At 44.5% G+C, this 13,676-nt stretch overlaps 1 protein-coding gene across 5 annotated transcripts in view; it reads left to right on the forward strand.

Moving 5' to 3' along the window:
* Positions 1–13,676, forward strand: part of LOC138453478 (uncharacterized) — a 1,096,265-nt gene that overhangs the window by 1,031,318 nt on the left and 51,271 nt on the right. For 3 of the 5 annotated variants that reach the window (XM_069606373.1, XM_069606375.1, XM_069606377.1), the window contains 2 exons: positions 1,765–1,867; positions 4,325–4,447. In XM_069606373.1, coding sequence (XP_069462474.1) covers positions 1,765–1,867; positions 4,325–4,447 — 226 coding nt within the window. The remainder of the gene's footprint in view (positions 1–1,764; positions 1,868–4,324; positions 4,448–13,676) is intronic. The other 2 variants (XM_069606374.1, XM_069606376.1) reach the window with 1 other exon arrangement.

The raw sequence follows: 13,676 nt of genomic DNA on the forward strand, positions 1-13,676 counted from the left end.
AAAATGAATCCCTCTATTCCCCTTTTGCTGGAGGGATTGTGGCCAGAGGGGTGACTTTCTGCACCTGTGGTGGACCTGTGAAAAGTCCCACTGGTTCTGGAAGTAGGTGCTGACCCTGATTAAGAATATAATCGGTTCCCCATTACTAACAGATCCCCTAGTGGAATCGTTTAATCCCACAAGGGGCTCTTGGTCCCTGCAAATTAGTCACTTGTTGCTGGCTGCTCATATTGCTCGGACCTGAAGCTGGAAGACGGTGGAGGGCCCACAGGTCAATGTTTGATGGTACAAGATTTGGGAAATAGATGCGGCAGAAATGTTTGCTATTTCTCTGGAGTCCATGAATAAGCATATTGCGCTCTAGCTTCCCCTTTAGGAGTTTGGTGAGAGGTTTCCCACTCAGACTGTTAAGCCACTACTGTTGAGATGCTTCTCTTTGATATGAGGTCTGACCAATATGTTTGCATAGATGTATGACTTTCCTGATTCAGGTAGCCTTTGCCTGTGCCCTACTGCCCTACATCCGCTGCTGTGATATCATATTTGCGTTGCTGCGATTCACCCCCTATCTCTTATGTACCCCACTTGTTGTGTAGGTTGTATTTTGTTTTGTATTTTTCTTTAACTGTTTGTATTGTTAAAATGATCAATAAAGTTTAAAAAAAATAAAATAAAATATATTTTCTATGGTGGCGCCCCCACGGGAAGGAGCAGTGGTGTCAGGAGCCCCAGCAGGGAAGTGGGGTTATGGTGGGTGGAGGCAGTGGGATGACGTGTAGGTCAGAGAGGGCCACGGAGGGCTACAGGCAAGAGGAGAGGGCCAGGGGTGCCAAACAAAATTGGAGGCACCCTTGGAAGGGCCTTCAGTGGCTGCAGATACAGTTCTTGCCCGCGTTTCCAGCCACGTGGTTGGCTAAGCACTCTACCCAGAGTGCAAACTTGTTTTTATCTGACCTTTTAATCCCTATCAATTGTCAATGCAATGGCTCAGGTCCCCCTCGCTACATGTAAGGAAGGCAATGTTAAATGGGTGATGGTGAATCAGGCTGATCGAGTGGATTGCTGGGCACTTACCGTCTGGGGCTGACCTGGGTCATGAGGAGGGGTGCCCCTTACCCTCTTGAAGTTAGCAACTTAACTCACTGAAGTCATTTGCGCCTTTCAGACCCCACTGAAAAATGATATCCATCACCCCACCAACTCCCCCTCCCACGATGTGGGGGGCGGGGGTTTCTTTGGTCCCTCTTTTTTTATTTATTCAGCTTTATATTTTTATATTCCTATTGATTTTTCTTTTTTGTAGTATTGCCAATTGTAACAAAATGTCCTTTGGTCTTATAACTTGAATGAAAACTTGGAATAAAGATTTTTTTTTTTAACAGATATTTCTTTTATTGTATTTCTTTGTTGATTTTAGTTAATGGGTATGAATAAAATAGGATACAGCAGTTCTTTTTTTTGGAGTTGTATAACCTGGCCAAAGCACCAGGCCCACCTTCCAAGAATTGCTTAGATTTTGAATAGTGTATTGTGTACAAAAAGGCAATCTCACGAAGGACTTTTTTGTTAAAAACAACTGTTGACATGTTTGGAAGCCCATCACATACTGATACTTGCAGGGCTGATTTTGATATATACATTTTGCATTTTGTTTAAGATTAGTTATTTTAATGCCATGTATGTCATGGAAAGTAACATAGTTTGAGCCACATTTATTCTTTCTGTTAAAACAAATGTATTGTTCATTTTTTTTCTATGGTGCAGATTGCCAAATGGCATTCACTGGCTAAGCGATTGGGAATTAAAGGAACAGGAAGAACTTTGTGACATAGAGATACTGCTGGATAAAACGGAAAACATCTTGTGGGTGAGGTTTGCTTTTGAACATTACCCAAAGCTTCTCCTAATAAACTCTCAAAAATAAAATTGTTTTCATTTTGTTGCTGGAGTTCTATCTGTATTTTTTTATTTTAGCTCATCTCATGTTATTGGCTCCTTTCCTTTCATTCCTGATGTTCACTGTTATTAATGTAGCTTATTGATATACATTGTTACAATAGTTACTTTTGGTTTCTCCTCATATGTTACTGCACTGTACCCAATGCAGGTTTGCTTTTGAGGTTAATTCAAAGCAGAGGTTAAGTTAAAAAAATAAATAAATTAAAAAAAAAAAAAAGAGTACATCATTACAGTACAATAGCAAATGTCCAAGGTCATAAGTATGTACGGCATTGATAGATCCAAGCAGGCAAAAGTGGATGTTCAAAAAGTGCACAGATGTGGTGCACAACAATGTAATTAATGCCAACCTATTTAGATGGAGGAAAACCTTTGTTATCCGGGATCATTGGCAATCCAAGGATGTCAGATAAGCAAATATGCTGCATAAGCTTATGTTGTTTATCTGAGTGGCAGAGAGCTAGAAAACAGCAACATGTTGGCTTCATGGCCTTTTGCTCTGTGTACCAGTTCTTTTTTTATGGTCTCTTGGTTACTCAGCCTGAAAACTTTATTATCCAACATTTTTCTTTTAACTAGAACCGTACTATTACCAGCAGTGTGAAATGGTAGTTGATAGAACTTTATGGTTAAATGAGTGGCGGATGAAAATGCATTTACTGTTCCTGCAAACAAAGCAAAGCAAAATAGCTGAAATCGGAGCAGGCCTTACAACTGGTGGGGAGTTGTCAATCAATGTTGTTCTAAATCTTTTCCAGGGAAATTACTGATGTTTCCCTAGGTAAATAGTGATGCCTGGGGATTGTGCTATTGGGAGTAGAGCTCATAGGGTTGTTCTTGTCAGTGTGGGGGTGGGGGGTTCCCTACAGTCATCATAATTGAATCTTAGGCCCACCTGAAGTGACAATGGGGTGAATGACGTTAAGCCAATTGTAGTAGACGTTCTCCCAACTCTTCTTTCTTAATTTATCTTTGATTACATCTTTCCCCAGGGAGTGGGAATTTTGCAATCTTTGTACCTATAAAATATCCTGAATAACTTCAAGGAAATCCTTTTCGTGCCAACTCCAGTGTGCAACCTTGTTAACTAGGAAACCCTATTTGCTCTCACCCCCTCTCAAGCCTTGGCACATTCTTCATAAATAAAGAATTGATAGAGTATGGGTTTGACATGTCAGCTTTCTCAGAATACGGTAATCTCCCACATGTCTTACCCTCAATCATTAGAAGTCTAATGTGTGCCCTTGAAATGGGATTGTGCAGTCCCATTGGGACACACACGCAGCTTTACCCCCTTTCAACTAAGCCACGATTGCTTTACCTTGGGTGAGTACAGCTAGAGGATTTAACTAGCTCATAGTTAATAATAACTTTCAGCAGGGGTGAGATGGTAAATTCAGCGTTCCCAGCTCAGATGCTTGAGTATTTGTAGCACTTCCTGAATTCCAGGAAGCACCTCACAAAGGTACTTACCAAGGAAGGAGGTAGGGTAGCATGCACACACAGAAAACTTGCCCTCATTGTAATCCCAAGAGGTAGCAGTTCCTCAAAACGTAATTCTTAGCACGGAGGAGCTAGCTATAGGCATGCAAGCCCCCCGGATCCTTTTACCCTGGCAGCCTACAAACCTAGTATTTCCCTCAAAAAAGCTCAACTCACTGTTTCCCTTCTTCCCATCCCTTTAGTGTAATACTAAAGCATGTGGGCAAAACTTCCCCAGCATTTGCACTAGTTTTGAAATGGAGTTTGGTTTGGTTTTCAGTATGTCAAACCATTGATTTGCCTACATTAAGAGTGTCTTGCGGCCACTTGCGAATTATGTTTTACAATAACTATTGAAAATGACCTTCATTAGGTTTTATATGTGTTGCCTAATCAGCTCAAAGTTCCCTAACGTTTGTAAACTACTTTGATGTTTTGTGAAATTTTCAAGTGTAGTCACTTTGCCTAGGAAAGAGATCATGAAGGCTGTGGCCTGTATGGTTTGTATCCTTTCCTGGATTTGTTATGAAGTGGTGTGATCGTAATACATTTTATATTTCTCATTTTGGATGTTTTAGATGGTCATGATTTTGTTGGAGTCATAATTTGATTTTCTAATGTACTGGTAAAAGGCAAAGCACCACCAGAGAGCAATCTCTTGGCTGCTCAAGTTTTTGGCTACCCAAAGAAAGTAGTTCTGTAAACACACCTACCTCGTCACAATGTAACTCTAAATAAGGTACCCACATACAGGGACTATATCTATGTTCAGTAGCCTTTCCTGATAGATCAAAGGCTTTAGGAATATAAAGGCTTGCCCAAACAATATGAATTATGAAAACTCCAAACAGAAAGATAAATGCATGTGCGTTATTTTCTGTAGGAAGAGGAATCAGTTTTTAAGCAAGAAAGAGAGCTTGATCTACTTTTGCAAAATGAAGTGTTACATTCAGAACGAAAAAATCCCATTACAAGAGTGCAAAGTAGAACCAGCAACAATAAACTGGTGAGTTCCATTTTTCTGATTTTGAGACGATTGCTTATGTTGTGGAATTCCTAAGAAGTGGATTATAAAGTTTGATGTCATTCACGTATATATGCACACCTTATCAACGTATAATGTTATAGTTTTATCAGGCTTGACACACAGGTTAAAAAAGATTATATCTGTAGGTTTCTGTGGTAAAGCTTTTGATGGAATTGTGCCATTTAAAAATGGTATTACTATGCACGTGACCAATTGCCACTGCCTTTCACATCATTCCACAAAACCCCTAATAATTTCCTTTCTTATCACAATTCTAATTATTTTGATGCTTGGCACACTTCCGCTCAAGCATGAAATTCAAAGTTTTGAGAGCAGCTGAACGTGGTACTATGGTTGTCATCTCCTTATTGAAGCTAAGCCAATTGTATTCCTACTCACATTGTTAATATCACTAACCCCATTATCGATCCGTGTAACGGACATACATTTTCATGCAAATTATACCTACTTAAGGATGAATTTACAAATGTTCTAGAATAGCTTTTGACTGTAAATACTCAGTATGTAGTGGTGTAGTGCCAAACTTGTGATTATTGGAATATCATGCTTGAAAAGTGACCAGCTTGAAGGGAGAGCTGATGGCAAATATTGCACTATACACTCTAATACCTTTACGTACTGTATTGATCTCTGTTAAATATTACATTTGTGACATCTTTCACATTTATTATTCAGGAGGGCATCTTTCACACTTCTGCAACAATACTAAGTGAAGTTATGTGATGTCATTTGTGTGCTCCAGTTTTCTGTGACGTCATAATTGATGTCATAAATAATTATTTGGGAAGAACAAACATTTCTTGGCTAGCACTCCTACACAAATATAAATGATGTCATGTGATGTTAAAAAATATGACATATGTGTGTCAAATGCTTCTGGTTTGCTGATAGATGTATCCGTGCCTGTCAGTTTGAGGGAAAGAGTCTAATGTCCGATCTTTGAGGCACACTGTAATCACAGGCAGAGCTGGGCCGATACAGAAGGTGGGAGGTTGCTTCATTTCAAGAAGTTATAGGAGATTTGAGGAAACAGCTGGTGAAGGAGGTGCATGAATGTGAATGTGTGATAGTAATGGGGTTCTAGTACTGTTTTCTTTCTTTAACTAGGTCTTTATAGAAGAAGGCATTCTTCCCTTTCAAAGGTGGTAAAAAAGAATCTCAGCACTGATTGGTGCAGTAACCATCCAATGAAGTGATTGGGAAATTTTGGCGAGGGGTTCGAATTGTCTTTAATTAAGAGAAATTGAACAAGTGGGTTGTGGTTAACTTTGATTGGTCATTTTGGGCCTTGTTTGAGAATCTACTGATTACAACTTGAATTAACTGAATATCACACTTGCTATACTATGCACTCCTTGTAGTCTGCAAAGTTAGATTATTAAACCAAAGATATTACTGAATGTAGTCAAGTTTCAGGTGCTGAGGAGAAGAGGTCAACCCAATTGGACCAGAACAAAATAAAGTTCCCTAATAGGGAAATTCCGTCCCTCACACACTATCCTAGGTTCCAATATAAGCCAAACATTTTAGAAAATTAATTTCAGCAATTTGTAAAGGCTATTATTTTTTTAGGATATATCATGTCAAAATTCCCAAAAATATTTTCAAAATTGTTTTTCCTTGTTATATAAATATGATCAAAGGCAATATTAATTGATTTTGTAGGTATTTTTTTATTCATCAGACCCAATGTGTTTTGAGAACACAGATCTCTTCATCAGGGGCAAATTTCAACATCAATTCTATAAAAAAAAATTTTTTAAAATTGTTTTTAAGTTGGCCGCCAGGGGGCGCACTGATGAAGATCTTCTCTGTGTGAGCTCCATCTCACGGTCCCCCAAAAGTGCTCTGAGCCCCCACTTTTGGCCCCCCACCTGCTAAACAACGACGGCCCAAGCTTGCTGACCCTGGCCCCCACCCATTCGGTGAAACTCCAGTGAAAATCGGAGTTTTCGGTAGAGAAAAGAGCTGCGGCCCGAACTTCCCCCCCAGGGCCTCCTACGCGGCACCCTTGCAGCAGCCCACAGCCGCCGGAGACCAGTGATGCCGCGGGCTCTGTTCCGGGAGTGGGAGAGCCCTCGACGTGTGGCGGGTGCTCCTGCCGCCCACCCTACGGCAGACCCGAAGTTTCGGATTCGGCCCAACTTTTATGAAGACCCACGCTGGTGAGTCCCACATGCTCCTGATACGCGGAGCCTATCCGCGGTCCCCGTTGCGCGTTCCTCAGAGCGCGTTGCAGCCCGCTTTCATCTACGGGCTGCGCAGCTCGGCCCGCGCAGGGCCTCCATTTTTCCCTCTCTGCCCCGGCTAACTGTGCATCGCGGACAGCACGGGCCCGACTTCCAGCTGCCTCCCGCATATCCTGTGGGTATTGGCCCGGACAGTCTTCCCATCGCCTCCCCACCTCATCTGAGGGCCCCGGTGGGCCAACACGACCGCAAGCCCGCGATCAGCGGAACATTCCCCCCGCTACGTGGGGACCAGCACGACACTCCTCAACCAGGCCGCATTTGGGCACTTTTGGCCCACCACTAAGCACCACTGAGCCTCACAGCCCATAGAACTCCACCATTTCAAATGGGAGGGCAAGGCCCCTGATTCCAGGGCGTGTGCCTCCTCCCATCCCAATACCCCGGACCCCTGGGACACCAGTGACCTTACTCTGCGGCCCAAGCCTGGAGGGCCATAATGCGCCAGCCCTAACGAGCGCTACCCTTGTGGAACACGGGACCCCATGCTGCTGATTCCACCATATGCGGCGGGGATCCTCTTAACCATCCGGAGTCCTGGTTCCCCCGTATGATGACCCCAGAGGGTCGAGAAAGTACTGAGAGCCTTAACAGCACGCATAGTCACGAGGAGATGACCAAAATCCACTGAAGAGCTATTAAACATCCAGTAACTGATTGCTACCACTGGAAAGAGACCCAGCCCGAACTACAAGGCGCGAAAACATTAGCTCTGCAGAGGGAAAGGCCCCCTGACACACCTTGCTCCGGCCGAGGTGTAAAGGAAGGAAGAGAAGAGAACAGGGGCGTGTGCCTCCTCTGTGGTAGTGAGTACTCCGGCAACTCCATGAACCAACGTGTAGGAAACAGGTCTATAGACGCATGAACGCCCGACAGAGACTTGCTGCCTACGCTTACAGAACGTCACCCCGACTCGACGTTGGGTCCGGAATGGCTGCATCTTCCACTATGGATAAAGAAACTGCTGCTACGAAGGGAGACATAGCGGACTTATTAGCAGAAATAAGAAGCACGGGAGCCAACATTGGAGGGAAAATCGACAAGCTCACACAGCGCCTTGACAGCATAGAAGACAGGGTCAAAGGAGTTGAAAATAACCAGGCCTCAATCGATGTCCTCGAAACAATGCTAGACAATAGAATAACAGAACTGGAACGAAGGGAACAGGAATTTAAACTCAAGATGGATGACTTGGAAAATCACGAAAGGAGGAACAACCTGCGCTTCTTTGGGATTCCAGAGAAAGAAGGGGAAACGGAGGAGGACTTGAAATCAACTCTCCATGACATCATTAAGCTCCTCGTCGCAGACGACAACATTGATGAACCTAAAACGGAGCGCATTCACAGAGCTGGAGGCCCGCCTGGAGGCCCGCGATCGGTGTTGGCAAGGTTTCACTGTTACCAGGACAGGATGAGAGTGTTGGAGAAAGCGAGGAGTGGGGGTGCTATCACCCTCAGTGGAGCTCAAATAACTATTTTCCAGGTCCTCTCGTCTCGGACCCTGGCTCTACGGAAAATGTGCAAACCACGTACTACTTGGCTTAACAGTCGTGACACACGCTACAGGTGGGGATACCCCTTCTCCCTCTCGTTTGAACATGAAGGCACGCGAATTAGACTAAACTCGCAGCAAGATATCAAAGCATGCATCTCCGAACTACTGGGCCCGCAGGAACACGAAGAACATCGCGACCAACCACCTGGAAGCCAAGGGGAATGGCACGTGCAGGGCCCGAAACGGAGGAAGGTGAAGGGCTTGAGGAAGTACCATAGAGGAAATGGCTCTCCAGAGGGAGGCAGCCGACACCGAACGAGTGTAACGCATTTAAATTGACTTAACCTTTAATATGAAGAATTTGAAGTTATGTGCTGTGAAAATGGTTTTGAATCTTCCATCTATATGACACTCAACTGATTATTATCGGGGGTGGCTTGTAGGGGGCTCATTGGACATTAGTGATGTTTATTAGGTACGGGGATCGTGAGGTAACGGTCTCCTCTAGTGGTTCGATTTCGGACCAGTGCTTTCAACTGGGATCGATCGAACGCCACCAAACTCAGGGAGGGGAGGGGGGGTGGTGGGTGGGGAACCGGGAAGAGAATGCGTGTTGAATCGAGGGAACATTTGAAAGTCTTAAAAGGGGAAATGCTGGTACGGTTGTCTAAACTCCAGGGGTCAAAGTTACAGCGATCATCAGGTCCACACGAGCATTCAAAATGTTGCTATACTGACCGCTGAACCATGCACCAGGGGCACCATGAGGGTGGGAACGCTCAACGTCAAAGGTCTTAATTCACCTACTAAAAGATCACTCCTTTTTAGAGAATTTCGAAGGTCAAATATGGATATACTCTTTTTGCAAGAGACCAAGTTATATGAGGGGAGAAGAAAGGGCAATCTTGGGAAAAAGAACTGGGTTGGAATTCTGGGGCTCCGGACCCCTAAAGAAAGGGGGAGTGGGAGTACTCATCAGAAAAGGGCTAGATTTCAGGGCCTCGAATATTTGGTCTGATGCAGAGGGTCGGGCTCTCCTGGTGTCGGGGACCATTGGAAGGTTGTCCATTACGATCGCCACGATTTACTCCCCCAATGTGGGACAACTCCGATTTCTATCCAAAACAATCCCCACAATAATGCTAGAGGCCACAGGTCACGTCATCCTTGGCGGTGACTTTAACATATGGGCAGACCCGGATCTCAACTGGCACCCCGGTAACCCAGAAAGACGGGATGCAGGTGGAGGAGATCACACTCAATTTAAAACGATGATGGACTTGGTTTGATTGATGTGTGGCGCTGCATGCACCCTATGGAGAAAGAGTACACCTTTTTTCGGCCCCGCACAATAAGTATACTCGCATAGATTACGTTTACTCCTCCAGTGACTTTTTTGACACGGCCACACACTCACAAATCGCGACCATCTCATGGTCCGATCACGATATGGTATCCGTTGATGTACTATGGGATTCCTTGCCCGTTAGATGCGGACAATGGAGATGTAACAAGATGTTATGGAAGGATCCTGTTTTCAAGTTAGAGATAGAAACTAAAATTGAAGAATATTTCCGAATGAATGATACTGGGGAAGTCTCGAAACAGGGGGTTTGGGAAGCTGGTAAGGCAACATGGAGGGGAATCCTCATGTGGGAGGGAGCTAATAAAAAAGAGAGGGCCTTAATTGAAAATAGAATCCGTCGAGAAATTACCCAACTGGAAAGTGATGCGGAGAAAGGGGACACTGTTGACCCTGACAAAGTTCTAGAAGCAAAGAAAAAAAGGGAAGAGTTACGCCTCCTGGAACATGAGCAAATAGCCCACAAGCTCCTCCTCTTGAAACAGAAATTTTATGAGAAAGGGGACAAAGCTGACGCGCTATTAGCAGCCAGACTCCGTGCCCAACGGGCAGAACGCAGGGTTCAAGAGATACTAGAAGGAGAACCGGGTGTGGGAACCCCCCACCCCACTATTCCGGAATCCTTTGCGGATTTCTATGAGACCCAGACACTCCCAGCATTCGATCCTACTTAGATGACGTTGCTATGCCCAAATTGACACAAACTGAATCAGATACGCTTGATCCCCCTATAACGGGAGAGGAGATCCAAGAGGCCATTAAGAGACTTACATTAGGCAAATCCCCGGGGGAGGACGGGTATACCGCAGGTTTTTACAAAACATTCGCCCCGCAACTCACACCTTTCCTTGTTGGTTTATTCATCGAATTCTAGAAACAGGAAATCCTCCAGACTCATTTACAAAGCACTCATAGCAGTTATCCCGAAAGAGGGGAAGGATCCCACGAAGTGTGGATCATATCGTCCCATCTCCTTACTTAATATAGATGCCAAAATATACTCCAGGGTTCTCGCAGCTAGGATTGAATCCCTCATGCCCCGCCTTATCCATCCCGAGCAGGTGGCCTTTATAATTGGCCGCCAAGGTGCAGATACCATGCGCAAGACATTACATTTGGTGCACGCCTCCCACAACCTAAATACCAACCCTGCGTTGCTTTCCATTGATGCTGAAAAAGGGTTTGACAGGGTGGACTGGGATTTCTTAAAGGAGGTCCTTCAAAAAAAAAAAAATCGGACTAGGCCCAAACCTTAGAAGGGGAATTAAAGCGATATACTCGTCTCCTATTGCCTCGGTATTCGTTAACGGAGAGTAATCCAGGTGGTTTCAACTGAAGCGAGGCACTAGACAGGGATGTCCCCACTCAGCCATCTTGTTTGCCCTATCACTTGAGCCGCTTGCACATAAGATCAGGGGAGATGAAGCCATAGAAGGGATCCATCTAGGACACACTGAATATAAACTCGCCCTGTATGCCGATGATATTCTTTTACATGTGGTTAATCCCGAGAAATCGGTCCCCCGAGCCATCCTCCTCCTGGAGGACTATGGTCGCCTCTCGGGCTTCAAGATCAATCGTGCCAAATCCACGCTCTTTCCCCTTCAGGGAGATGCTGAGGCGAATACTATGAAATACTCCTCCTTGGGACTGTCGATAGAACATGACAAGATGCAATACCTCGGGGTACACATAACAAAACAATTAGACTCCCTGTACGAAGCAAATTTCCCACAACTTCTTACCAAGCTCTGCGCAGATCTGGCCAGGTGGGATAAACTGACAATCTCATGGCTTGGCCGCCTCAACGCCGTCAAAATGACCTACCTCCTGAGGTTTCTTTATCCCTTCCAAATGCTTCCAATTAAAATACCGGAACAATACTTTACTGAGGTGAAGAGGGAAATTCTAAAATTCCTGTGGAGGGGGAAAAGGGCCAGGATAGCCTACTCTATGTTGACGCTGCCCAAAGACAAAGGCGGGGTGGGACTCCCTGATCTCCGGAAATACTATGCCGCTGCCCAAATGCATGCGTTTGTCCCCCACCTACGCAATCACAAAGAACCACAATGGGTAGGGTTGGATAACTATTACTTGACCCTAGCAACACTTGGGGAATGGTTATGGGCTCCACGAAACTGGGTATTGAGGAGAACGAGAAACCACACGCTCTTTGTTATTATATGGGATATATGGCGAGAGGGTTCGGAGATGACGGGAATCACGACATGGCCGTCCCCATTGAGTCATCTATGGTCCCGGGCATTAATAACTATATCCCCAATGTCGAGAGGTTCCAGACATGGTTTGAAGCGGGACTAGAAAGAGTGGGCCAGCTCCTCCGCAGTGACTCATTTATCACCCTCCCAGAGTTAACAGAAGCCCTAAATATTGAAGTCCTCTCCACCTTCCATTATTTACAAATTAAAGGGGTATTGACCAAATCTGAGTGGAAGGAAAAATTAAGTAGAGATCTCACCCCTTTCGAAAAAATGCTAGACTCCAAGACGGATAGGAAGAGCCTGATTTCCCTCATACAACTTACTCCTGGGCGGAGGTGGTAGATCCTCACTTACACTCAGACGGCCATGGGAGACTGATATGGGGATGGATATAGACGATGACGAATGGGACAAAATGTGTACTATGGCTTCGCGTACTTCCATATCATGTCAATATAAACTCCACTCCATAAAACTTCTACATCGCTGGCAGTATGACCCGTATAGATTGTCCAGGATGTACCAATCTTCCTCCCCCTCCTGTTGGCGTGAATGTGGGCATGTTGCAGACTACTGGCACATGTGGTGGGGGTGCCCCAAGATCAAGATCTTTTGGGATGAGGTCCTGGGATGGATCAGGCACACTGATGGGATTCACAGAACAGCAGATCCGCACCTAGTCTTGTTCAGCCTCGAAAAAATTGAAGATGAATGGACAAAGGTACGGGGCCTAACCCCCCATTTGTTGCTCGCGGCGCAAGCTTTACTTGCTACTAAACGGAAATCGCCCACGACCCCGTCCAAACAACAGTGGATCAATGTGGTGTTGAACATATGTACCATGGAAAAAAATCACTGCATCCCTCCACGGTATAGCGACACAATCCGAGCTCCTATGGTCAGACTTTCTGAGAGCGCACACGTCTAATGAATACCCAACTTCAGATGTTGACGACCCCCCATCATGAATGTAATAAATCATGTTTCTTGAGAAGAGTGTACTGACTTCCGCCTCTCTGAGCTATACCCCCCCCCTCACCATTACATAAACGCCGCCCAAAGGTTTCAGGCGCTCCTCCCACATGTTGAACCCCTAAATACACCGCACGTAACAAAGACTTCACCCTTGCTGACGACCGTAGCACCATAATACCTTATTCCCTAAACGACTTGACTCTCTTTCTCGGGGCAGGGGAGGGTGGATGGGAAAAATTGTTAACGTTTGTAAAGAATGTTCAATATTCTGATTTTATTTATGCTTTCTTTTTTCTATTTTTACTTCCTTTATGTGCACACTCTTGGTTGTATTAATCGTTTATTGATGATACTATATGACGTGGAACAGAATGATGATGATAAGTCTTCTCTATACTCATGGATGTAACTGTTCCTCTGTGCTGCCTTAATGAAGATAAATGTTAACTTTGAACATTTAATAAAATTGAATTTAAAATTAAAAAAAAAAATGTTTTTAGTATAGTGTCACAAACAAGAAAATAGTGTAAAGTTCATGAATATCTCAGAAATCTCGACTCCAGGCGATCCTATCCATACCGGGGATACTTGCTCATTGTCACCTGGCCTAGTAAGATTGTTGTCTCCGTCTTCCCTCTGTTCCCCCGCCCTTGCCTCGTCGCGCCTTGAAACACTTGTGTATAGGCACGTTATAAATGCCACATCATATCATATACCTATATCATATCCCTATATGTACTTGAAGCAGTACTCTAATGCAATCATTTGAGCTTTACAGGAGTCGCAAGCGTCACTGAATAGCCCAAACTAAAACCGCATTAAGTGCACTTTGCACATAATGTCAGTAAAAATGAAATACCACTGTTAGAAAGCTAGTGAAG

Source organism: Ambystoma mexicanum, chromosome 4p, assembly GCF_040938575.1.
Source record: "Ambystoma mexicanum isolate Mex_15411 chromosome 4p, UKY_AmexF1_1, whole genome shotgun sequence".
Classification (NCBI taxonomy): Eukaryota; Metazoa; Chordata; class Amphibia; order Caudata; family Ambystomatidae; genus Ambystoma; species Ambystoma mexicanum.